This window comes from Fukomys damarensis, unplaced genomic scaffold (genome assembly GCF_012274545.1).
Source record: "Fukomys damarensis isolate Sample0158 unplaced genomic scaffold, DMR_v1.0_HiC HiC_scaffold_15, whole genome shotgun sequence".
Taxonomy (NCBI): domain Eukaryota; kingdom Metazoa; phylum Chordata; class Mammalia; order Rodentia; family Bathyergidae; genus Fukomys; species Fukomys damarensis.
In genome coordinates this window covers 63,261,290-63,285,215 of record NW_022900927.1, presented here as the reverse complement: position 1 = coordinate 63,285,215, position 23,926 = coordinate 63,261,290, and the positions used below count along the sequence as shown (strand labels likewise).

Below are 23,926 nucleotides of genomic sequence, written 5' to 3'. Positions count from 1 at the left end.
CCCAACAGTCTGCACCTGGGCCAGCCGTGCGTCCCCGCTGCACATGGAACCAGGCGGCCCCCCTGGAGCTCCCAGGAGCAGCTCTCCAGCCCCCTGGGGAGGACAGGTGCAGCATCTCCCAGGTGGTGGTACTGCCAGTCCAGTCCTGGGGACCACAAAGCTCTTTGTGCCTCTCGGAGCAGCTCCAGCAGCAGCCTCCCTCCAAGGGCTAGGCCAAAACAAAGAGCACAAGAAGAGCAAATGAGACTTTGTTTTTAAATTAAATGAATGCTCAACTGTTGGAGCACTTTTAGGGTTACAGGAAATTTAAGCAGAAAGCTTAAGAACTCCTATATGCTCACTTGCCTTTTAACCCCATTTTCCCTGCTATTACCATTTTGTAAGTGTGAATGTTTGTCGTCACTTGTGAGCCACTATCGGAACACTATTATTCACTGAAGTCCATTTGGGATTGCACTTTGTATAATGCCTTACATCCAGTGTCCTTTATGGCTTGGTAGCCGGCTCCTTTTTTGCTGCACAATAATATTCCATTGAGTGGATATACCACAGTTAATCCATTCATGGTTGAAGGACTTGTTCGTCATTTCCAAGTTTTAGCAACAATGAACAGAGCTGCTCTAAACATTCATGTGCAGGTTTTTTGTGTGCTTAAGTTTCTGGCTCATTTGTGTAAATAGTAAGCATGCCATCGCTAGAACATACGGTAAGAGTACGTTTAGTTTTGTAGGGAGCTGCCAACCCACTTTCCAATGTGGCTACCACTCTGCCCGCCCACTGGCCGAGGAGAGTTCACGGCCAGGGTTTTGATTTCAGCCATGGGTACTGAGGGGCATCCTGCTGCAGTTTAGTGGGCGACCCCCTTTCACATGCTCGTCTATTGACCTTTTTAACCGGGTCCTTTCCATGAATGAACCTTACGAACTCCCCTGTATTCGGGTTGCCAGGTCCACCATCGAGACGCGGTCTGCACTCGCGCCCGCCTCTGCGGCTCATCTTTTCATTCCCTCGGCTTTGGAAGAGCAGAGACTTTCCATATTCATAGGTCCGTCTTGTCCACCCTTCCTGGTAGAACCTAGATTCTCTCCAGTGCTATCTTCTAGGAATTTTATAAGTTCACATTTTTGTCACATAGGTTTATGATCCACTTTGAGTTAATTCTACAGAAACATAAGATCTGTGTGTAGACTTTAAAAACTTTTCCATTTAAAAAACATTTTTTAGAGTGGCGCTGAGACCAGAAGCCAGGGCCTTGTGCGTGCCCGGCAAGCGCCCTACCCAGGATCTGGAGCCCGGCCCATCTTTAGCCGACGTTCTCCCTGCACTTGCCTTCCTGTGTCCTCCGCTCCGTTTTTAAAAATTGCTTGTTCATGACCAGTTAGGTATAATTTTCTCATTTAAAACTTGTGGTGGTGAACACCTCAATACGAGGCTTCTCAGGAGGCTGAGACAGGAGAATCGAGACTTCAGGGGCAGCCTGGGCAGCTCGGTGAGATCCCATCTCAAGGCATCGCCACTGCACGGCTTTTGAGTCTTTTCCACCATGGCCCTGCAGTCGGTTACCGGCCCGGCCCACCCTGGGCGACAACCACGCTGCTCCCACCACAGCGCGGCCTTCCCAGAGGCCACCACCTAACTGCAGCGACACAGTGCGAGGCTCTGGAGCCTGGCCCTGCTCACCGGCCCGCCTGCACCTTCACTGCGGCAGGACCGGTTTCCCGGAGCCCAGAGCCACGGAGGAGCCTGGCAGGTGACGCTGGTGCTGACATTTCCAGGAGAACACGTGCATAGCTTCCTGGAGCCGCGCCTGGCGCTGGCGTTGGGGCTGTTAAACTCCAAGCCATTCTGAAGACAGCTTGTGCCTTTCTGGTTTTGGAGGGGGAGGCTGTCTGGAAATGGCAGTGACAGCCAGGGAGAGGAGCAGCAAGGCCCTGATCCGGGCAGAAAAGGCGATCGCTGGGACTGAGGGACTGGAGACCCACACACAACTGTGCCAAGCCCACCCCAAGCCCGGCTCCTCCACGCTGCACAATACCCCAAATAAACACACAGAAACCAAGTGTGGGAGAGGGGACTCGGTGCCTTCCACCTCTTCACCAGCCTTGGCCACAAAGGCATCACCTAGAGGGACACGTCCTGGGGCCAGGGGCCTTTGGGAGAGTGTGTGGCCCCTCAGAGGCTGACAGGCAGCAAATGCCAGGGTGCTGCACACAGGGTCAGGACGCTCGAGGTCCTGGGTCAGCCTTCCCAGTAAAGCACAGGTGGACAGAGGGTTCCTGGGGCCAGAGCGGCCCCACCTGGCACGGCAGAGGCAGCGGGGTTGGATGGAGGTGCGGGCAGGACTCCTGGGGGTGCTGAGCAGCAGGGGCACCAGCATGGGGCCCAGGCCTAGGCCTTCCTGTCACCTCTCCAAGCCCCACGGGCCGACAGCCGCCCCGCCCAGCCCAGAAGCTGAGCTGAGGACCGCGCCAATGTCCCCGGGGCAGGACACGAGTGGGTACCGCAGCTGCTCCCCAAGTGGTCTCCAAGCGACACCCCAACACCAGCAGGTGCACTCCTTACCCAGAACCCACACCGAGGAACCCAGTAACAAGGGGAAACGGGGCTCCCAAGACGCGGCTGAGCTTGGCACTGGCAAAGGTGGCCACCACTGCCTCCCAGCGCTCTCACCCTCCACGTGGCAGGAAGCGCAGCGTCCACGCCCTCGCTTTCAGGCTCCTTCAGGCACCATCAAGCCAGACGGCACCGGCCCGGCATCGCTGCAGGAGGAGGCAGCTGCCTGCGGACACCGGGCCACCCCAGGCCGTGTCCTTCCCGCGCGAAACGGTGGGAGCCTGGATGCGCGCCTCCCAGCGGCCAGGGGCGGCGTGGCACGGAGCAGCAGCTGTGCTGGACCTGCGGGTTCCCTGGGCTCCTGGGGGGCAGTGAGGCGGCAGGGACAGCGTCACCTCCACGCTGGCTGCAGCTCTCGGGGAGTAAGCCTCCCGGCTCCACGCACGCAAGCACTGGTTCATGCCCTGAGTCCTCACCCAAGCGGTCGCTCCCTCCCTCCCGCACTCATCCGTCCTGTTCCTCGGTGGGGCCTCCCGCCCGGCCCCTCCCAAGCCGGCTGAGCGGAGAAACGGGTGCAGGTCACAGACACACGAGGCCCCTGTCCTGGAATGGGGTGGCCTCAGGGCCTTCACCAGCAATAACCCAGGGCACGGTGACAGGACCTGGGTGCCACACGGCAGAAACAGGGCTACGGTGAGGATCCAGCGAGGAGCGGGGCAGGTGAGGACCCCGAGTGGCCAAGCCAGCTTCCTCCTCTCTGCCCTCTCCACGGTCACCCAAGGGGCACCAGGGAGACACGGCCACCTCTGAGAGTCCGGACTGGACCCCAGCCGTGCCCAGTGCCTCCTGGGAGCCCTCCAGGCCCCAGGGACCCCAGCACGGAGAGGGGTGGCACACAGTCCAGCGGGAGAGAGTGGACAGGCCATCGCCAATAGCGTCCCTGGTCCTCACCACCGCACTCTGAGGCCAGCACCCCAGGTCTACTGCTCCTCAGATGTGGCGAGTGCCTGTGAGGGGTGGGCGTAGAGCAGGAGCGCAGAGCAAACTCCATGGGCTGGATGAGCACAGTGAGTCAAGAGCCAAGCCCAGGGCATGGGAGGTGCAGCAGAGGCGCCGAGGACCTTCCCGGGGAGGAGCCGGGGAAGCTCCAGGCCGGGCAGGAAGGGGCTGGGCCACTCCAAGCTGACCCTTGCGAAGACCGAGGCAGATGAAAGGGAAGTTTAACACGGTCCGAAGTGCAGGAACCAGGCTGCCCTTTCTCTCCCTTCTCCTCCTCCTGCCAACATTACTGAGGAAAGATCATCTGTGACTCTGGCTTCACGGGAAAATGTGAGTCTTCGCTTGATAGGTCAGAGGAGGAGGAGGAGAGTGGTGAGCCCGGCCCCAGGAGACGTGTGTCAGGAAGAGGACTAAGCCAGCCCTTCGTGTGTGGGGAGTGTGAGCAACACCAGTGTTCCCCACACACAGAGGGCCCCGGGGCAGGGCGGTGCACGCCTATAATCCCAGCCCTATGGGAGGCTGAGGCAGGAGGATCCCACGTTCTAGTCCAGCCTGGACCATTTAGCAACTTAGCAAGACCTTGTCTCAAAATAAGATATACCAGGGCTGAAGATGTAGTTCAATCTCAGGAGCTGGGGAGGGGGTTTTCCAAGATTCACCAGAATCAGGGGGTCTGAACCCCTTCCTGAGGCAGCTCACATGGGGGCCACAGCTGTCACTTGCACTTCCTGGAACACAGGAAAGCCCCCAGCCCAAGGAGCCCACTGGGCTACTCACGGCTCCTCCTCCCTCACCACCACACCTGGCACCCCCGTCCCTCCTGGCAGTCGAAGCCCAGGCAGCCTCCACACCAGGACCCTGATTTATCTCTGTGCTGGTCCGTCCTTCCCATGAGAACTCCTCCTTGGACAACGGCAGTGTGCGACTGCCTGCCTTAGATCCTGCAGTCCAGCTCAGTGAGTGCAGAGCAGACGAAACCCACTTGTGAGTGAGCAGGTAGGGCCGGCTATGAGTACACAACCTGAGCAACTGCGCTCACAACTCCGGGGCGGGTTCGAGTCGCTGCATCACCGCCTCAAAATTCTTACTGATCTCACAGGAAGCAGCTCCGAAATGCACCTGGCCGTGGACCACCACAGAGCTCATCCTGGAAGCTCCAGGCCAGGGCAGCCCAGGAAGGAGAGGGCCAGGAGGGCCAGTGGTCAGAGCTCCAGGGACAGCTGTGCCAGGGAGCCTTCGTGGGGGCAGACCGGGAGGGGACCCCTCAGCACTGGCAAGCCAAGCCACCTCTTCCGATTTGGTGCCTTGATCGCCTTTATTTTTGGTTTTTTGAGACAGTCTCCCCGTGTGGTTCTGGCTGGCCTCAGACTCATGGCAACCTCCTGCCTCTGCCTCCTGAATGCTGGATGACAGGCGTGAGGCTGAGGCTCGGTGGAAATCCCTGCTGAAGAGGATCTGTGCTCTCGGAGCTGGGGTGTTCCGGGAGAGACCAAGCCGGGCCGGGGGCCCACACTCTGCCACCCGCACAGTGACCCTGCGGTGTGGAAGCATCGGCCTCTTCCCGAGCTCGGGGACAGCCTCTGCCTCTGCTCAGCTGTCCCTCTAGCCAGCCGATGACCCGGATGTCTAAGTGTGAGCGGGACTGTCGCCCCCTGGTCCAGTTCACACTGCGAGGACGTGGGATCCACCCCTTCAGTCTTCACGACACACGGGGAGCAAGGAGCACTGCTCCTACTTTACAGAAGGGTAACGGGGACAGAGCGGGTAAGCGGCTTTCCCAAGGACACACAGCTCTTGTGACAGCCCTGTGGCTTCTGCCCTGGATGCTCAAGTCCCACCTGGTCCTTTCCGCGAGACTGGGTGGACCTGGAGCTCTGGCAGGATGGCTCACTCGGGATCCCATGATATGCAGAGACAACAGGATCCTGCAGGGGTCGCCGGTCTCCTTCAGTGATTTCCTGCTGTTCGAGAAAAAGGAAGCCTGCAGGATGGGCCCCACCCAGTCGGGTGAGAAGCCCTGCAGGAGGCTGGGCCTGCGGTGGACTCAGCTGGATGTGCAGGCTGTGGTGCTGGCGAGCACTCCCTGGAGGGCCCTGATCCGTCCCCAAGGGCTCCCCAATCTCACAGTTGCACCAGACCCAGCCGGACAGGTCTCATTGTGCATAGCTGGGTTCAAGCTGCTTGTTACGCAGCAACAGCAGGGGAGAAGCGGGCTGCACCCAAAGCTCCAACAAGGGGTCCCTGGGGGCCTGGAGGTTCTCTACTCTGGGGCTTTAAAAGTGAGGGGTTAGGTCCACCGGTCCGAAGCTCAGCTCTGACGTGGTGTGGTGTGATGGTGGGTGGGTCGGCCTCCCCTAAGCTGGCTGATCGGCCCATTTCAGGGGCTGCAAGGCGCACAACAGGCACAGAGGCTGCCGAGAGGCCCTAGCACCCACCAGAAGAAGGCAGTAAACAGATAACCAAAGAGGCACGGATCGGTTACAGGGGCACAGGGCTGTGAAGGAGGCAGGAAGGTACTGAGGAACAGGGAACCCTTGGCCTGAAACAAGGGGAGCCGAGGATGCAGACCTGCACATGCAAAGGGCCAGGGGCAGGAGACACAAGGAGGCAGGAGACCAAATCCTGCAGGGTAGAGGGGAAGGAGTGGCTCAGGATGATGCTGGAGAGCAAGGGAGAGGCAGCTCTGCTGAGATGCTGCTGCCCAAAGAGGAGAGGATGAGACATTCCGTTACCACGAATGACAGATACATTTGGCCGAAGCTTCCATGGCCCAGTGTCAAAATTCCTGAGCACCCAGCAGGAAGCTGGAAAGGCATCCGAACCCCACAAGCTCTGAGAGGCTCGTGTTGTGCCTGCCGGCTAAGAATAAAAAGCTTCTCCACTTTTTCCCGTCTTGGAGGCAGAAACAGGCTGAGGAGCCAGCCGGTAGGCGGGCGAGGCCAGAGACCCTCCTGCTGCCCTCACAGCCCGGGCCCAGCAGCTGCCCACTTCTCTGCCATCAGCCACCTCCAGAGTTTCTGGCTTCAGGGCTGTGATCACCGCAGGGCCTCGTGCAAGGCATCAGCACAGTACCTGGTTCTGAGCAAGGGCTCAAGACACAGCGCTCGGACCAGCGCCTCCCACTGTCACCGTGGGCACCATCCCTCCTGCTGGGGCACAGGGCAGTGGCCTCCACAATCTGCCTGCTAATGTGCACCAGGGCCCCAAGCGGGGGAGCGAGCAGGGCCCCTGTGGCCGAGGAACACGGAGTCACTGTATTAAAGGACCTGATGGCAGTGCAGCTGCTGGGCCTGGTTCAGGGGCCTCCAGGCACAGGAAGTGCCTGCCTGGGGACAATCCTGTCTGTGCCGGCTCGGCTAGATAGAAATGAACAAAAATCAACACCTGCTCCCACTCCATGAGATCCAGCAAGCACAGCCCTTGGAACATACCCAGAAGAGCTGAAAACCCTTGTTCACACCCCAAACCCACCAAGTCTGGAAGCTGCCAAGCTGTCCCCCAGAGTGGGTGAATGAACCATGACACCCGGACTTGGAATATTACTCAGCCCTGACAAGGAACAAGCCATCGAGCTGTGAGAAGACGTGGAGGAAGCATAAACGCACACTAGGAGGGGAAGCAGCCAACCGGAAAAGGCTCCACTGTGCGTGAGCCCAGTGGTGGTTAACGCGGACAGGCTCGCTGGGGACATGGGGACAAGGTCGCGCCACTGCAGCCCATCCACTGGCAATCTCAGCATCTTGGCTGGATTCTGTTGATCCTAAACCTGCTCTGCAAAGCAGCTGACTGGAAAATCATTCAGGAAACCAGGCCGGCCCCCGGGGGTCCCCGGAAAACAGGCTGCAAGCGAAAGAGCCGCGACCACGAGGCTCGGTGTCCCCTGCCCACCCCTGCTGCCTCACTCCCTGCCGGATGCGGGGAGTCTCCTAGCTGCTCCCGCCTGCCGGCCCGTGAATGCTGCTTTTAAAGTTAACATGAATGGACAAAAGTTCTGCTCTATTCAAACGAAGTTGTTAGTGACATAATTGTAAGAGGGAGTTTGGTCAGAAGCAATTGTACAGCAGGTTTTATGAGGTATTAAGAAAGCTTTTCTTATTAAAGCACCATAAAAACCTCCCCCAAAATAGCTCAGACTAACTTGGGAGAAAGCCAGTCGATGTTAGTGGGAAACCTGAAATGCAGAATATTTCTTCAAAAATGTATTTTTAATGCTTGAAGTCCACACAGGAGAAGGAGCCCAGAGCGAATAAAGAGGCTGTGTCCTCCGCAAACAAACAGGACGCAGTGTACTGGCAGCATCCTTACAGGGATTCAGCGCCCCCACCATGTGAGCTTGGGGGACTCACAGAACCTCCAGGTCCTCCAGGTTTTCTTTGAAGACACCAGAGCCTGGGTGTGCTGGCGCACGCCTATAATCCCAGTACCCAGGAGGCTGAGGCAGGGGGATCGAAGCCAGCCTGAGGCCAGACTGAGCTACGTACCAAGACCCAAACTCAAAACATAAAACAAGAATGAAGTTTGACTCTCCCGCCCTATAAACTGAGTTAGGCCCCTACATTCTTAGTTGGCCCCTCGACTCTATTTGAAGATGAGGCCCTCTCGGAGCCCTCAGGGCTAAGCAGGTTGTGAGGACGGGGCCTGGCCGGCCCGGCAGGACTGGTGTCCGGGAGGGGAGATCCCATGAGTGCCCAGGCGAGCACAGCCACCCCAGAGGCGAGAGGCTCGGCAGGGCCAGCCCTGGAAGTCGGTGACGAAGGCCCCAGGAAACACTGTGGACACCCACTGCCGAAATGCAGGGGAGGCGGGGTCAGGCCCTGGCCATTGGGCCGGTGGCTCCGTCCGAGGCGCTCTGCCTGGCACTGCATCCTCCAGGAAGGCTGCTCCTCCGCCTCTCCCTCAGTCATCTGCTAATGTGGGAAGTACCACTCGCTCACTCATTCATCCAACAACCAGGCCCCACTGCCCCGCTGATGCTGCTCTCTGGGGAGCAAACCGCCTTGGCCCCAGGAAGGGTCACGCTACGGCGGTCTGGTACCTCCTGGCCCGAGCCACCTTCCTGAGCAGATGCAGGCATGCTGGCCACGCTGCCCCGGGCACTGCGCCCTGCCCTCCCCAAAAGCCTGGGCTCCAGGGCAGCTCCCCAAGTCTGCATCCAGCGGTGAAATGAGATGACGCTTTCCTGATGCCACAGAGTCTGCACACAGCAAGGCCGGGCGGCACCGTGGCCCACGCACACGCACGCGTGCTGGTCTACCACGGCAGCCTGCATGACACAACGTGGGCAATAAACAGCGTGCGAGTCCTGCACAGCCATCACTGCCACCACCTCGAGGGAGGCCCTGTGATGCTCGCTCTGAGGGGCCAGGAGCACCACCTAGACCTCCAAGACTATCCTTGGTGTGGGCTGAGGCTGGCCATCCACAGATCGCTCTACCACAGACCTCAGATACTCGCTATGCGGCCCTGAACAGACGCCACGAGCCCCCTCTGGAGAGGATGCACAGACTCAGGGCAGCACCTCGGACTCCCTCTGCCCCGGGGCCCTCGGTGTGTGACTATCTCGGAGTGGCCAGGGGAGCAGGGCCCACCGAGCCCAGATGGTGCACACCGTGGCAGACGCTGCTGCTGAGCAACGGCACACCTGTTATGCACCTGGCACCATCCTGGCCTTTTGTGGCCTGAGCTTCACTCTGTTCTTACGACGAGCCAGAGAGCCAGGTCTGACAGGTGGGAAAACCGAGGCAAGGGGCGGCTCGGTACCTGGCCCACACCAGCAGGGCTGCCAGCTCCAAACCAGCACTCTCCTCCCCGTCCTGCCGGGTGAGGTTCAGGCCGAGGCTCCCTGCCATTTCAAGCTCGGCCCTGGGCTGCCCTACTCTCTCTGGGCTGCCTTCTCTGCAGGAGGATTTCCTCCTCTCCCCACCGCTGTAACCAAGCGCTCCAGGCCGGACCCTAATGTGCAGTAAGAAAAGGGACAAACGGCAGGCCACAGAGCCAAGTGCACCCAGAGAGAGTGCGGGTGAGGACTGCTGCTCCTTCCGAAGGCAGCGCCCACTGACCCCATCACCCCCCGAGGCTCTCACTGCCCCTCACCCCAGTGGGACTGGCTTCTAACACACAAACCCCCAGGGTGCACTCAGGCCACACCCCACACCCCAACACACCCCCAACATGCTGGCAGACTCCCCATTGTAGCTGCAGGGAATCTGGGAAGACCTGGAGGTTAGGACACCGCCCAGGAAAGCTGACATCCATAACAGCAGGACTCCCAGAAGCTACTTTAAAAGAACTTTTGATGCACTGGCTACACCACCCACGTGGAGCTAGGAACCCATTGGAACTTGGGGGTGGGGGTCACAGGTCACAAGGCAGGCAGGCTGGGCTGGGCCTTGCCTCACAGCCCTTCAAACAATTCCCCGAGGGAGGCAGAGCCCACGCCCTCCTCAGTGTGCACAGTCCTGACCTGGGCAGCTGCATTTTAGAAACTTCGTCTTACAAGGGGTTTGGATTAATCGGGTCAGGCTGGAGCTGGCGGGTACCAGCGCTGGGGCTCGGTGTCCTCCCTCATCCGGGAGTGAGACGGCCACATGACAGCAGCAGAGACCGGACAGGTCCAGGAGCCCAGGGGAGGCGCCAGGAACAGGCTCCGCACTCCAGGTCCACAAGGGACCGACCCCACCGCACCTCCGCCCTAGTTCGGGCCTCGCCTGCAGCGGCAGGGAGGGTGTGAGATGGGGAAGCTCAGCACCCACACCCCAGAACTGTGGAGGCGGCAGCAAGGCAGAGGGGAGAGAGAAGTGGGCTCCCGCTCCCTGCCCAGGGACAGACACAAGCAGCCGTGTACCTTACACTTCTGTAGGAAACCAAGAATGTAAAATAGGGTATCAATTTCACTGATCACATGAGGAATGATCGTATATTCGATATTCTGGATTAAATAACAGAATATCACAAGTTTCCACCTGTTTTCTTTGTATGTACAGGGAGCTACCAGAGATCCTCAAATTATGTGTGCGACTCACAATGCTAACGGGCAGCGTCGTTTAGAAGGATCTTTAAACTGTACCCCACAGGGGAAGTGGGGAGGGCTTCCCAGAGGCGGCTTCTCCGGAACAGATTAATATCCGCTCGGGCGGAGCTGCCTGCTGGGTGCCTGGGACGTGGCACTTTCGGAGTCCTTCCCCATGAAGCCGTGGTGCTGAGTTCCCACTGCACCACGAGGGTCTCCGGCACTGCGAAGGGTCAGCCATTGGCCTGAGCCGCCCGAGAACTGGTGGGGTTCCCACCCTGCACCCCCAGACTTGCCAAGTCTCTCCCCCAACAGCTTGATGACCCATCAGCACTTGGTTCCAGCTCCACGCGGCTGTCAGAGTTAAACTCCAATCGACTCCAGAGAGCGCCGGGCCCCTGCACTGGGGCGGTCGGGAGAGGACTTCTGGAGATGCAGCGGCTGCTTGTGTGGTTGTGTGGCACCAGCCAACGGCTGGGGTCCTGCCTGTGTGCCCTCGTGCGGAAACACGTCACACGCCTCACACACAGGACACACGCACATCGGCCCGGGTCTGAGTCAGGGGCCCCACAGTGGCTCCACCCAGAGGGGCCTGCTTGACTCCTGCCACCCTGGGGTGTCACTAGGTGTGGGGACCCTCACAAAGCCAACCACGGGAGCTCTGCAGACCGCAAAGCCACCCCTGCCCGCTCATGTCACACTCGTGCACACACACACGGGCCCTCGGGGCCTCGTACGTCAGTGCACCATGGTTCCCGTCAGGGCGGTGAGCACGCTCACGGAGAGCACAGCTGCTGCTCCCACACCGGCTTCACGTACCCTCCAGTCATCTAACCGGATTCCCTCCTGAGACACCGCGCAGGGGCCCAGCCACAGACCAGGGCCCCCGAGCCGTCCCGGATTGCCAACTGTACCCGGATGATGGGCCCACCCTCTGGCAACACCAACTCTCACCCGGGTGGGCCTCACTGGTACCACAGCCCAGCTTTCCAGGCGAGGGAGGCCAGGGAGAGGCCCCAGGCCCTGCGGCCCAGGCCTCCCGTCCTCTCCTCCCGCCCAGGTCGTGCCCACCTGGAATCCGACCAAGCAGCTTTGTGGTTCAGGAATAAGGGAGCTGCTGACCACAGCAAAAGGAGGCAGGGCTGGGTGCTGCCTTCGGAGGAGCCCTGCCGTGGGCTGTGATTTGCATCGATAATGAAGCGTGCTTGCCAGCACAGCGTGTCACACCAGGTTAATGTGACGCTGTGTCTCAGCGCGCCAGCTGCCGTCCTGCTAGGCTGACAGTGAGTAATCTCCCCGCATGAGGAGCCGGGCCGCAGTGAAATCAATTAGGCCCGCCTTGGCTGGTGGACAGCTGCTGGTCAAAGCAAGGTAATTAGACAGAGTCGTCTTTTACCAGGTGCTTGGTAATGAAGGGAGTAATTGGCCAGCGCGTGGGCTGAGCAGCGGCTGTTCCTGCTCGCCCTCCCCAGGGTACACTGGGCCCAGCACCAGGCGGCCCCAGTGCCAAAGGCAAGGGAAACCAGCCTCAGAGGAGCTCCGTGGGCAGCAGGGTGGCCAGGAGGGAAGCAGAGTGGTTAGCTGTCCCCTCTGCAGCCCTGCAGGCCACCAAGGCCTCAGCATGGTGCCCACCTACCCTCCCTGCCGTCTCCAAATGATGCCAGGGCCACCCTAGACCAGCCACAAACCCTCCCAGGTTTCTGAAAGTGCCTTGGGCTGTCCCCTGCTGTGGACCTCGCTCCTGCTGCTCTCCCTGAAGTGCTGCTGCTGCTGCTGCTCCCCCTCCCCTGCTCCTCCCCCTCCCCTCCCCCTCCCCCTTCCCTCACCGTTTATGCACAATGTCTTTAGAGATGGACTCAGCAGCCTGGGCCTCCCTCCCCACCCCACTGTGCACCACCCTTGGGTGGGTTCCGTGCTCACATGGGACACCGCCAGCTGCACACGTCTGCCAGCTACAGTACCTCCACACTGCCTGGGCACCTCACTTCCCAAACCTCCACCCCCTACACCTGCTGCTTCTGTCAACATCGGTAGAAGCCAAGTCTGGCAGGTACCACCAAAGGCTCCCCACCCCCACCTACACCCTCAGTCTACCGCAACTTTATCAATCTAATACTTTCCACCCAGTCAAAGTCCTGGTCGCCCAAGGGTCCCCAGGGGTGCCGCCCCAGAGGAGTTCTTGGGGCTTTCCCTCCAGCCAGCGACATGGGCCTCTCCTGGCCTGGCCCAAAGATCAGGTTCAGTAAGCAACAGGGGAGTGTGAGGCCTGTGCCAGGGCCTCACCAGTGGGGTCGCCCCTTTTCTGAAGCCTCGGCTCCTGCCCTGAGAATTCCACAGTGGTCCCCCCACCGCCCAGGCCTCCTCCTGACTCACTGGGGGGAGTCTGTCCAGGAAACCCTCACCGCCTTGGAGAGGCGCAGCCCTGGGTGGTCACCCTCCCGCCACGGGCCAGGCTCTGTCACTGAGGAGCTGCATGGTCACGGCGAACCGCCGAGCTTCAGTTATCGAGACTGGCGACCCCAAGAGGCTCTCTGGGGTAAGAGAGCTGTAAGAGGCGCTAGGGCTGCAGCTCTGTGTAGGGAGGGGCCTGACCAGCTCGGGGACACTGCGAATCAGACTCAGAGCACTGGGGAAACAGCAGTCGGAGATGTGCACCACCGGCCCAGTGAGTGGCATTTGGCTTCCTTCTCCGTCCCCTTTCCCTGCCTCCCCTTCCCTGCTCCGTCCTCTGCGTCCACCTCCTGAGCCTTCCTGATGGAGAAGGAAATGCCCCCCAGCGCATGGAAGATGGGCCCGCGGTGGTGGCCTGGGTCCTTTTCCCGCTCCTTATGGATCTGCTGTTTCCCCCGACTGCTCACCCAGAATCCGTCTAGATCCAGGACACTGACTGCTCCCCAAGAGCCCTAGAAAGCGAGCAGACCAGATGCGCTGCTTCCCAGCCTCGGTCAGCCAGGCCCTGCCCTCGGACGTGGTAATCACAGAGCAAGTGCTAAAGAAAGACCCAGGGGGGCAGAGCAGAGCCGAAAGAGCACCGTCAGGGAGCCGGGGGCATGTGGGCGCAGGGGCCGAGCTGTCTCGCTTCGCCGCCATTCAGGGCTGATTACCCGACAGCGGAGCTCTGCCGGGGGCGTGGGCCCAGCCCAGTGGCCCACAGCTGTGCCCAGCCCACAAATGTGCAGCTGGCAGCTTCTGAACTTTTGGTGACTTCATGCCAGCTGATCTGATCCACAATTACGTTTTATTTTGGGACCCAGAGAGACAGCCGAGAACCAGGAAAATTATAAGACATCCCAGTACAGCGTTGTTAAGAATATCAACTACAAAGCTGTTTTGTTTTTTTAAACCAATTGTAGTTTTAATGTTAGAGGTTTGCAGGGCACTAAAATAAGAAAATCCTAGTTTATAAAATCAGATGATAGCTAATCTTCCCAAGGGAAGTTTATGCCTGTCTGGTGAAAAATTGGGATTTATTTTTGTTTTTTAGGAGAACGAGGCAATTTCTGCAAGAGAACTTTGCTAGCAGCTGCTGGTAACCCTGGATTTGTAGCTTGTTCTGTGGCCAAGTCCACAGACCACTTGGCTACCATTATTGGCCTGAGTTTCGCCTGCATAAAATGAAGAAGTAATGGCTCAGTGCAGAAGAAGGGTCCCACGAGGTGTTTCTGAACCCCAGGGAGCGCCGGAGCCCACACAGGTGCTGAAGAAACACTCAGGTACACAGGGCAGAGCCGCACCAGCGCTGTGGCTGAAGCTTCCTGACATAAATCTGTTCCTCAGCAGAGAAACAAACAGTTCCTGTTTTCGCCACCCAGTATTAAACCCAAGTAACCAGGCAGTAGAGAAAAAGGAAAACACCATTCCAGGAACGTCTGATCCTAGCGATCAGAGGGTCTGTCGTCTGTCTCTGACAAAGTCTTCCCAGGCTCAGCAGGGCAAAGACCAGATGGTGTGGAAATCCAGGGCACCCGGCTGAGCCCCTAAGGTCCAGAGTCCATTAGCATCTCCTGGACCCCAAACCAAGGCGCTCCACTGAGTCACAGCTCCTTCCTGCCCTTCACACTACTCCGGCCACTGACATTCCGAGACCTTGAGGCAGCTCGCGTGGGACGGAAGGGAACGGAGCTGCAGCTTGTGAAGGAAGCCGGCCTAAGAAAAGCCATGCAGGCAACATCCCGAGGAAATGGGCGACCTTCCTGCGGAGACGTTTCCCCAGCTGCCAGTGGAGGGCCGGGCAGTGTGCCCAGGGCACCCTTGAGGAGGGACGGTGACACACACCCACTGCGCCCTCCCCAGCGACCCCAGTGCCACCCTCCCCTCCCCAAGTTCTAGGCTGCGTGAGCCCCTCACCCAGACACTCACGGGCACACAAGGAGGAGACCTGCTCTCCCTAGACGGCCACCTTACAGGGACTGACAGACCCCGGCCTGGGCCACCTAGAGGAACCGCCAGGGACAGCCCACCTCATTCCTTTCTGCCCCTGGGACCTGGCACTGTGTGATGATGATGTACTGTTCCCCTGGGGCACAACACCCACCATATTCTGGGAGCCACAGCAATCCCAGAGGCCGTGGAACCGGCCTGAGGTCACACAGCCGGTGCGGCGGTGCCAGGCTTTGAACCCAGGTCTGACTCTGAAGTCAAGGCTCCCAATGTGGACGCCACCTTTGTGACCACAGCAACATCATCTTGTGGAGTCCAGATTCATCACCCTGACAATCCTGCCACCATCCCAGTGAGCCAGGTCACTGACACAGAAAGGACTCGGGGATATTCCAGGACATGCAGCTAGACGGCAGGAAAGCAGAGCTTCTGCTCCTCAGCTCCAGGGTCTGGGGTCCCCGTAATGGGCCAGGCCCTGTGCAAGGTCCTGGGGAGATGGTGGGAAAAGCGCCCCCAAACAGCTCCACTGCAACACCAGCCTCACCAAAAACACAGGCCAGTGCAGGCTCATGTGGCAGCACCAAGGGCTTCAGCATGGTTTGCAGGGAGACCCTGGCGTGGTCAGAGCCCACAGAGGGGTGCAGACAGGCTGGGAGCCTTGCCTTTAGCAGCCAGAGCACTGGGCACCTAAGAAGGGGCTGATCTAGATTCCCCACCGAGCTGAGCCCCTAGGCAGCAATTCCCAGGTGAATCCAGCCTCGTCCCACCAGAGCTCCATGTGGGGACACAGGGCAGACACTAGCCCACTATTCCAGAAGGTGGCAGGTGAGAGGCCAGGTGAGAGGCAGCTGCAGAGCCATGTGGCTCTAAGAGCTCAGCACCTGCGAGGCTGGTCCTAACTTCCTCCACCAGGCCCAGGACCACAGAGTAAGGACTCACACCCCACAACAAGCCAGGCCCAGGGAGTACCACAGGGCCTCCTCCCTCTTCCACAGTGGCTAAGGGCAGAGGGGCTGATGTGAACGCTCGCTCGTCACTAGCTCCCATGCCAGATACTAAGGAATGTGCCCATGTGAGGCCCACTTCATGCCCTGCAGCCATGAGGTGGTTATCACGATGACCAGGCCTCCTAACTTTGCTCCTTTGTGGGAGATTTTTCTTTGCTCCGAGGGGAACTCTTCATCACCAACAGCACCTCCCTCGCTAAAGGGACAAGTCATACCAACCTGGGTCACCAAACTGGGATTATCCCCCCGGGAGCTGGGTGGCACGTGTACCCACGTGGGAGACACAGCACGGCCCAGCGGGCTCTGCCCCGGCCCACTGCTAGGACCCGAGACTGTGCAGATCTGAACATGTCAGCCCGCACCCCTGCGAAACTTCCTGAAACATTTCAGGCTGGAACTTCAGAAATGTCACAGGTTGAGTGTCCCTTACCCAAAACTCTGGGCCCAAGAGTGTTTCGGATTTGGGAATTTTTTCAGACTTTGGAATATGTACACAGACCTCATGAGAAATCTCAGAGGTGACCGATGCACCTGCTACGTGGCCCGAGGGTCAGTTAGTGCAGTTTCCAGGGTGCCTGCTTCAGGGGCCAGAAACACGGTGATGGATCAGAAAGCTCTGGATTTACAGAAGCACTGTGGGCTTTAGTTTTCCTTTTAGGGATGTTCAACCTGTTTATTGGTGAGGAGATGAGGGAAGCCACCACTGCAGGTCAAGATGCTGGGAGCAGAAGTTTCAAATCGCCCGGAAGCCAGTTTCCCAGTTTCTCAGGGCCCTGCCCCCATACACACCAAATGACACACAGGCAGCCCCGGCTTACCTGGATTGGGTTGTAGAGCTCCTGCAGGGGACTCCGAGACCCCTTTCGACAGCAGATGTCCACACCGAAGGGATTCCGCCGCATGACTGAGGAGAGAAAGTGAACTTGTCAGAGAGGAGCCAGGAAGGTTTGCTGACTGACAAAGAAAAAGATGTCAGGAGGGAGCAGGCAGCAGGCGGGGAAGAAAGAGCACAACAAGCAAAGAAAGGCTCTGTGCCACTCCGTGATCGGGTGGCCCAGCCACCCCGTGTCCTCCCCACACGGGCCTCAGGCACACCCAGCGTGGCGGAAACCAGGCTCTGAGTGCAAGACGGGCCTCCAACGCTCACAGAAGACAATGGCAAGATTGTGCATCTGCTGCTTTTCCTGAATTTTTATTCTCTTCCGCCCATGTTTGCGTGCGGGACATGACCCTCACGTCGCTCGTGGGAGTTGGTGTGAGCACAGAGCACACACTAATTCTTCTGCCCCCCCTTGCCTGCTGTCCTTCCATCTCCTGACCCCTTCTACAAGAGAGCTCCCTCTCTGGTCCCCACTATCTTTTCTCTGGACCTTTATTTAGTTATTCGGAGGCGTGTGATGTTGGAGCTTGTGTGTCTGATTTATTTCTCTTCACAATGCTGTCTCAAGGGACCTAGCGTGGGGGCACAGCGCCTGCCCGGCAAGCATGAGGCCCTGAGTTCGGTTTCTGGTCTCCAAGTGTGTCCATTTTCCTACAAATGATTCAGATGTATCCTTTGTGCTCCACAGTGTGTAAATACCATGATTTCTTTATCCATTTGTCAGCTGAGGGACATATAAGCCACCTCCAAGATTTTGCTGTTATGAACAGCGCTGCTGCAATTGTGGGTCAGCAGGGATCACTGTAACACGGAGTGTAACCCTTTCGGACGACACCGAAGTAAACTGTGCAAGAAACTCAGGAAAGAGATTTACGAAAGAAAAAGTCTTCATTTACGCCTGATCCCAGCCCCAGGTGGGAGGGTCTTCTGAAGTCCTTGAGGCCAGGTCTACAAACAGGCCTGAGTCTTTGGGGCTGAGACTTCACTGCGGACCACACACGTCAGGAAGAAGACAGCTGTTCCCAGGGCCTACCCTGGCTCGCGTTGCACTTGCCTACCGCGGTGGTGAGGCAGCTGCGCACATACCCGCACTGCATGACACTTGCCACGGCACAGGACCACGTGACCCACCGCATCAGAAAAGCAAGGCATCATTCCCACAAGCAGCCGGGACTTGCTCTGTAGCCCAGGCTGGCCTTGAACTCGGGCTGACCCTCCTGCCACAGCCTCAGCCTCCCGAGTGGTGGATTACAGATGTGCACCACCACTCGCAGCTTTGATTTTTTTTTTTTTCAACTGCTCACAAAAGATTGGTGGTGCCCAGGCTGGAGTTTGCCGCCCCTCCTCTGAGGGCCCCAAGTATTCTGGGGCCGAAACACAAGCTCCACACACAGCCCACATGCCCAGAAGCCTTCCCAGGGGAGGATGGATCTGCGGGCAAATGCCAATGCATTAAAGCCACCCGGACTGGATTAGGCTAGGCTGTGCCCAGGAACACTGCTTCGTTGTTCCCCTGCTTTTGCCCCAAGAGGGAAAAAATATATATACCTTGTGTTTTTCTTTAATTTACTACTTCATTTTTCATTTCCACCAAAAAGAAGGTAAACTGTCACACGCACACGAGCTGCCCCGTGCACAATGACACAGCAACACTTCGGAGGAGAAAGAAAACAGCCATTAAACCCACAGAATTCTGCACAGGCCACGCAAGATTAAATTCTCCCCACAGTGGCAGACGGGCGCATTGAGGCCAGAGGCTTCGCGACTGCCACCGAGGAACCCATTACAAGTCAGCATTTATGGGGGCAGTATTACTTAACTGGTTTGCTTTTCTAATACAAGACCTTTAAAATGTTCTGACCGTGTGGGGCCGGCCCCTCAGGCTTCTGCATGCATGGGCTGCAAGCAAAGCCAGCTCCAACCCCTAGGCCATGAACACCGAAGGGGCCCTGTGTGCTTCCAGCGGGAAAGACCATGATCTCGCGTGTGGCATGGGTGCACAGGTAACCCTCCCCAGGAGCTGGGAAGACCTGCCATCCCACTCTGCCTTTCTCAGCCTCCCTGGCCTTCAACCACATAACCAAGGTCAAGGTTGTGCCACGGATGGCGGCCAGCCTGAGATGCAGACCTGGCCCCACAGCCACCTCCCCAGCCCTGTTGGGGTGCAGCCCACTGAACAGGTTGGGTCTCCCTCCCTGCTACTCAGAGGGACCCCCCCAAGCCACGAAGGAAGGGAACGAGGGTCAAGAAAAGCCAAGGAAAGACGTAAGCCCCCCGTGCAGGCCTTGCCCAGGGCACCCTCCCCAGAGACCTGGCTACAGGAATCCTAGTTCTGCAGGACTGCACCGCACACACCTGGGCAGGGGCACAGGTCAGTGTCCTCCTAGTCCTCAGACCCAGATTACAGAACGGACAACCCCAGAGTGGCTCCATGCACCCCAAACATCCGACATTACTGGTGCTGGGTGAGGGTACGCGTGCTCCCCACGAGACGGGCCCGTGTGCCCCTGTGGGGTGAGACACTGGGATGTCGCTTTTCGGGCCACCACTGACTGCTGGGCTGCTCGCATCCACAGCACAGCTCTGGGGACCCAGGTGTTGCCTGGGAGACCAGAAAGGCTTTGACCAGCGCTGGTTCCTTGGTATCTGGGGCACTGGTGCCAGGACACCTTTGAGCACCACAAGTCACGAGTTCCTTCAGAAAATGGCACAAAGTGTGCATGAAAGTGACACACACCCTCCATATACTTTAAATCACCGCTGAATTGCTTAGCACACCTAATGCAATATAAATGCTACACCAATAGTAACTGCATCTATTAGGGAATAACGACAAGAAAAAATCAGTGTATGGTCAGTATAAATACTGCTCTGCTTTTTGGTTTCTGTTTTTTTGGCATTTTCATGGGCAGGGTGGAATCTGTGGGTGTGGGACCCACATTTACCCAGGGGATCTCAGAACTAGAGGCCCAGGCAGGCTGAGTGACCCCGCACAGAGGTGGGAGTCGCCACTGAGGCACACGTGTCATCGGCAAATGGTCCCACGCGGCCAGGGCCACTGCTTACTGAGGGGCACTGAGGCACAGCAGGGAAGATGACCCGCTCAGCTCTCAGGACCCCAACCCGGGACTGACGCGTCAGCCCCCCACGGGACCAGCGCAACCCTTGCTTCATGGCTCCCTCCTGGCCCAGGACCAGGCTGGCGGCCACACCTAGGACAGGTGACCAGAAAGTGAGCCGGTGCCTCGGGAGCACCAGCAGGAGGGGACGGCCGAGCTCATTCATCTGTTCCCGGGACCAGGGCTCCTGGAGGCCAGCGCGGACCGGGGTCCACACTCCCCGTCTTCCGCAGGCTCAAAGGCTCACGAGCAAGCCTGGATTTCAGCTGCCCGTCCCAGCGTCAGACAGGTTATTTTTGCTATACACGGAGGAAACACCAGCAGCACGGTTTCCCTTTGAAAGAGAGCGGTCTGATGAGCAAAAGCCCTGGAAATAGATCCCCGAGGACTTTGAACAACGGCTTTCCGCCACCTGCCCACCTCACGAGTTTTATTTATACATCATTTATTTTTTCCTTTATAAACTCACTGGAATTCAAGACAGTTCTTCGGAATCGAATGGGCTGCAATCACAGCACAATTTCTTGGAGCACGAAGAGCTTCACGTATTCCAAGGCAATCATGAAGCCACAGTTAAAATCCGGCCAGCGTGTGTGTCTTGCTTGCTTGAGTGAGGCCCTGTGCCGTCTCTCCTGGGATGCTGCAGACCATCCACGTGAAGTCACAGGGCCACTCCCAGGGCGGCCACCACGTGGGACTGGGTCTCCCCACTGCAGGCTGAGAATCACCCTTCCACAAACCCAGAATCCAAGAGTCAGAAACCTGAGGTGTTTTTGAGCATCACAGCACTCAAAAGGTTTCAAATTTTGGATTTTTGGATGAGAAATTCTCACTTGGTAAAGCCTATGAAAATATTACAAAATCTGAAAAATTCTGAAATCTGGAACACATCTGGTCCCAACCATTTTGGATAAAGGACACGCGACCTGTGTCCCCTAAAGAGCACGGAACGACAGCTCTTTACCTGGCACGCGTGTCATTTGGTGCTGCAGGTGCCCTGGGAGGTTAGGTACCCAGGAAGACGCGGGCCAGTTACACAGAAACACTGTGCCTTTTACCCAGGGCCCTGAGCAGCACAGATCCACTCTCCAGGGGTGGGAGTCCTGGGCCCAGACCCACGGACACCAAGGGACAACTGTAAGACTAGGAATCCTACAAAGGCAATGATCCCCCGAAAAGTGAAGACATATGCAGAGCTAGACCGTGGGCGGCTCTTAGCACGAAGCTCAAATCCTCTAGGAGGGCTCGGTCAGGAGGTCTGGTGGCTACAGCTCTGCCTCCCACAGGGGCCGTGTGTCTGGGCTCGGCCTGGCTCTCTGGACCACCACTCTCCTTTCAGACGCAAAGAGAGAAGACCCTCTGCAAACACGGCGTCTGGAACCCACACTGCTGCTTGGCTGGACTCGGGAGGGCCACTCAGCAGTGGGGCACAGAAACGAGACTGCGGGGGCAGAAGGCTCTGAGTTCAAGGCTGCTGCTTCTCCATCTCAAGGGGCCTAGAGGCAGCTCACGCCCGAGCCCTCACCCTCTGGCTGAGAGTAAGCAGAGCTCAGGGGTCCTGCATTCGGGGCTACTCAGAACCCTAAAAACGCACTGCACCCGGTGTCTCAGTAGGGTTTCATTTTATCTCAGTGAATCCATGGGGCTCTGGATCCAAACTCATGTTCGGTGTTGGGTTCTTAGCCCTCACCTGGTCACTCCTGCTCATTATAAGAGAAGAAACTGGGCCCAGGGAGGGGACAGAATGGCCAGAGACCCCAGGGCAGGGCCACCACAATCCTTCAGTCTGGGTCCCGGCAGCCAGGCCCCTGGTGGCGGTCATGGTGGTCCCTCCAGCACCCAGCACTTAACCAAAAGGGCTCAGCGCTCAGCACAGCCTCAGGGCCTTTGCACCAGTGGACAGAAATAACAAAACCCAGGCTGAGCAAGCCAAGGGTTAACCAGTGACATAGATTCTGGGGGCCCTTGACAGCAAGGGAACAAAGAAGAGACATTAGTTGGCTCTCTCCTAACGGCCTCTTCTGCAGCAAATTCCTCCTCAGAATGTTCATCAGCCTTCTGAGCCTGAGGAGTTAGGACAAACAAAGACATAAAGCAAAACTAGTATGACACGCTCTTGTGGTGCCATGACCTTACAAGTCTCTAGTACCCAGGAAACATTAACCTCAGTCCTCTTCCTCCTCACATCTTTGCAACCACACGGGATGGAGGTAGTGTCCACCCACTGAAAAACAAGGAAAGCTGGGGATCTAGCTCAGTGGTTCCAGCATCTGCCTTGCAAAGCACAAGGACCTGAGTGTGATCCCCGGTACAAAAATAAGACTAATAAAGTCTAGGAAATGTAGGCTCAGACATGCTGAGGGATTTACTCAGTGACACAGCTGGCAGGGAGCAGAGCTGGGACTCAGACCCCGCCCCAGATTCACACCCTGCACAAAGCCTGTGTGCCTCTTCCAGGTGGCCGGACTGGAGGGGACATATGTGTGCGACAGCGTTCTTTCTCACGGCTGGGACACAAGACCCCCACCCACAGCTAACTCAGGAGGACAGATTCATGCGGCTCACGGTTTCAGGGATTCAGTCCATGGTTGTTGGTGCCCGGGCAGAAACTGCATGAAGGCCAGGAAGTACAGTAAGGAACAGTGCCAGAGAGCAAGGGGCAAGGGACCAGACACAGACCCCAGGCCACACCTCCACAACCACCACACACACCCAGAAGTGAGCTTTGCTAATCCTCAGGACTCACTTTTTCCCTTTAAGGCAGCTGCAGTTCACTGAGTAGATTCAGAGCCACTGGTTTGGAAGCCGTACCTGGGGTGTCCCGAGAGGCCAGGCCAAGCTCACAGTGCCCACTGCACTCAGTCTGGGCTCACCAATGAACCGAGCATGCTGGACCCAACACGGAGAGCTCACGGCAGCCACATCCAGGACTCCTCATGCCAGGCATCCCACTGTGCCCCCAAAACCCAGGGGTCCCCTCTGACTCCTTCCCACACCCCAGCCTGTCCACCTTGGGCTGGATTAAACACCCTCACCTGGTCCCTCTGCTGCCGCCCTGACCTCTCTTCTGCAGTCCCCACTGGTATAGAGAATAATCTAGAAATGTGCACCACATCACAGTGTGCTCCCTGCTTCAAGACCTGCCACCATCCTGAGCAAAATCCCAAGTCCTCGGCACGGCTCAGGAGACCCCACCTGACCCAGCCCAGCCAGACACCAACATTGTTCACCCTGCTGGTTCTGAGAGCACCTGGTCGACCAGAGGACCTTTGCATACACTGCTCTAGGTGCCTAGGATTCTCTTCCCAATTTCCCCAGCAGCTGTCTTCTCCCTGTGTCTCTGACCACCTGTCAGTTCCTGCAGAGACAGACAGACAGACAGACAGACACACACACCTCCTGGAGCACCTCTCTCTCTGTGTTTCTCTGGCCTTCACTCACTCTACTTGGTTCTTCCTTAAGGCTCTGATAACTTCCTTTCTTATTTCCAGTGTTCTGCTGGCCACTGTCGGGGTGGGGTGGGGGGCTGAATGGTCCTATCTTCCACGACACTTCAGGAGGCAAGAGCACAACATTCAAGGCCTCCTGGATGGATGAATGAATGAGGAGCTCCCTCCCCCAGAGCAGGAACCTGGTGCCAACCACGGCCACGCAAGCTGACTGCCTTCTGAGCCTCTGGAGCACCGGGAAGGGGAGGAGCACTCATCCCGGCCCCCAGACATGGCCAGGAGGCTGTGAGACTACTGAGGGCCCGGAGACAGGGATCCTGAGGCAGAGCTCGGGTCATCAAGGGGAAGGTGACCCCCAAACTGTCTGAGGGCCAAAGCTGCTTCCTTAAAAACCCAGGATGATTTCGCTAAGTACAGAACATGTCCAAAAAAGGCTAATCTAGCCACAGAAGTGATTCGCAGCTGCCCACGCCCAGGCCAAGGTTTCTTTCTGGAGCGAGGGAAAGGTCCCCAGCTCGACCACGGTGCTG

At 58.0% G+C, this 23,926-nt stretch overlaps 1 protein-coding gene across 1 annotated transcript in view; it reads right to left on the bottom strand.

Moving 5' to 3' along the window:
• The window catches only part of Chst11 (carbohydrate sulfotransferase 11), a 63,275-nt gene extending 46,423 nt beyond the window's left edge, over window positions 1-16,852 (bottom strand). The window contains exon 1 of the mRNA XM_033763871.1: window positions 16,767-16,852. Within this exon, the coding sequence (XP_033619762.1) occupies window positions 16,767-16,850 (84 nt within the window). The 5' untranslated portion in view covers window positions 16,851-16,852. The remainder of the gene's footprint in view (window positions 1-16,766) is intronic.
• Between the last annotated feature and the right edge of the window lie 7,074 nt (window positions 16,853-23,926).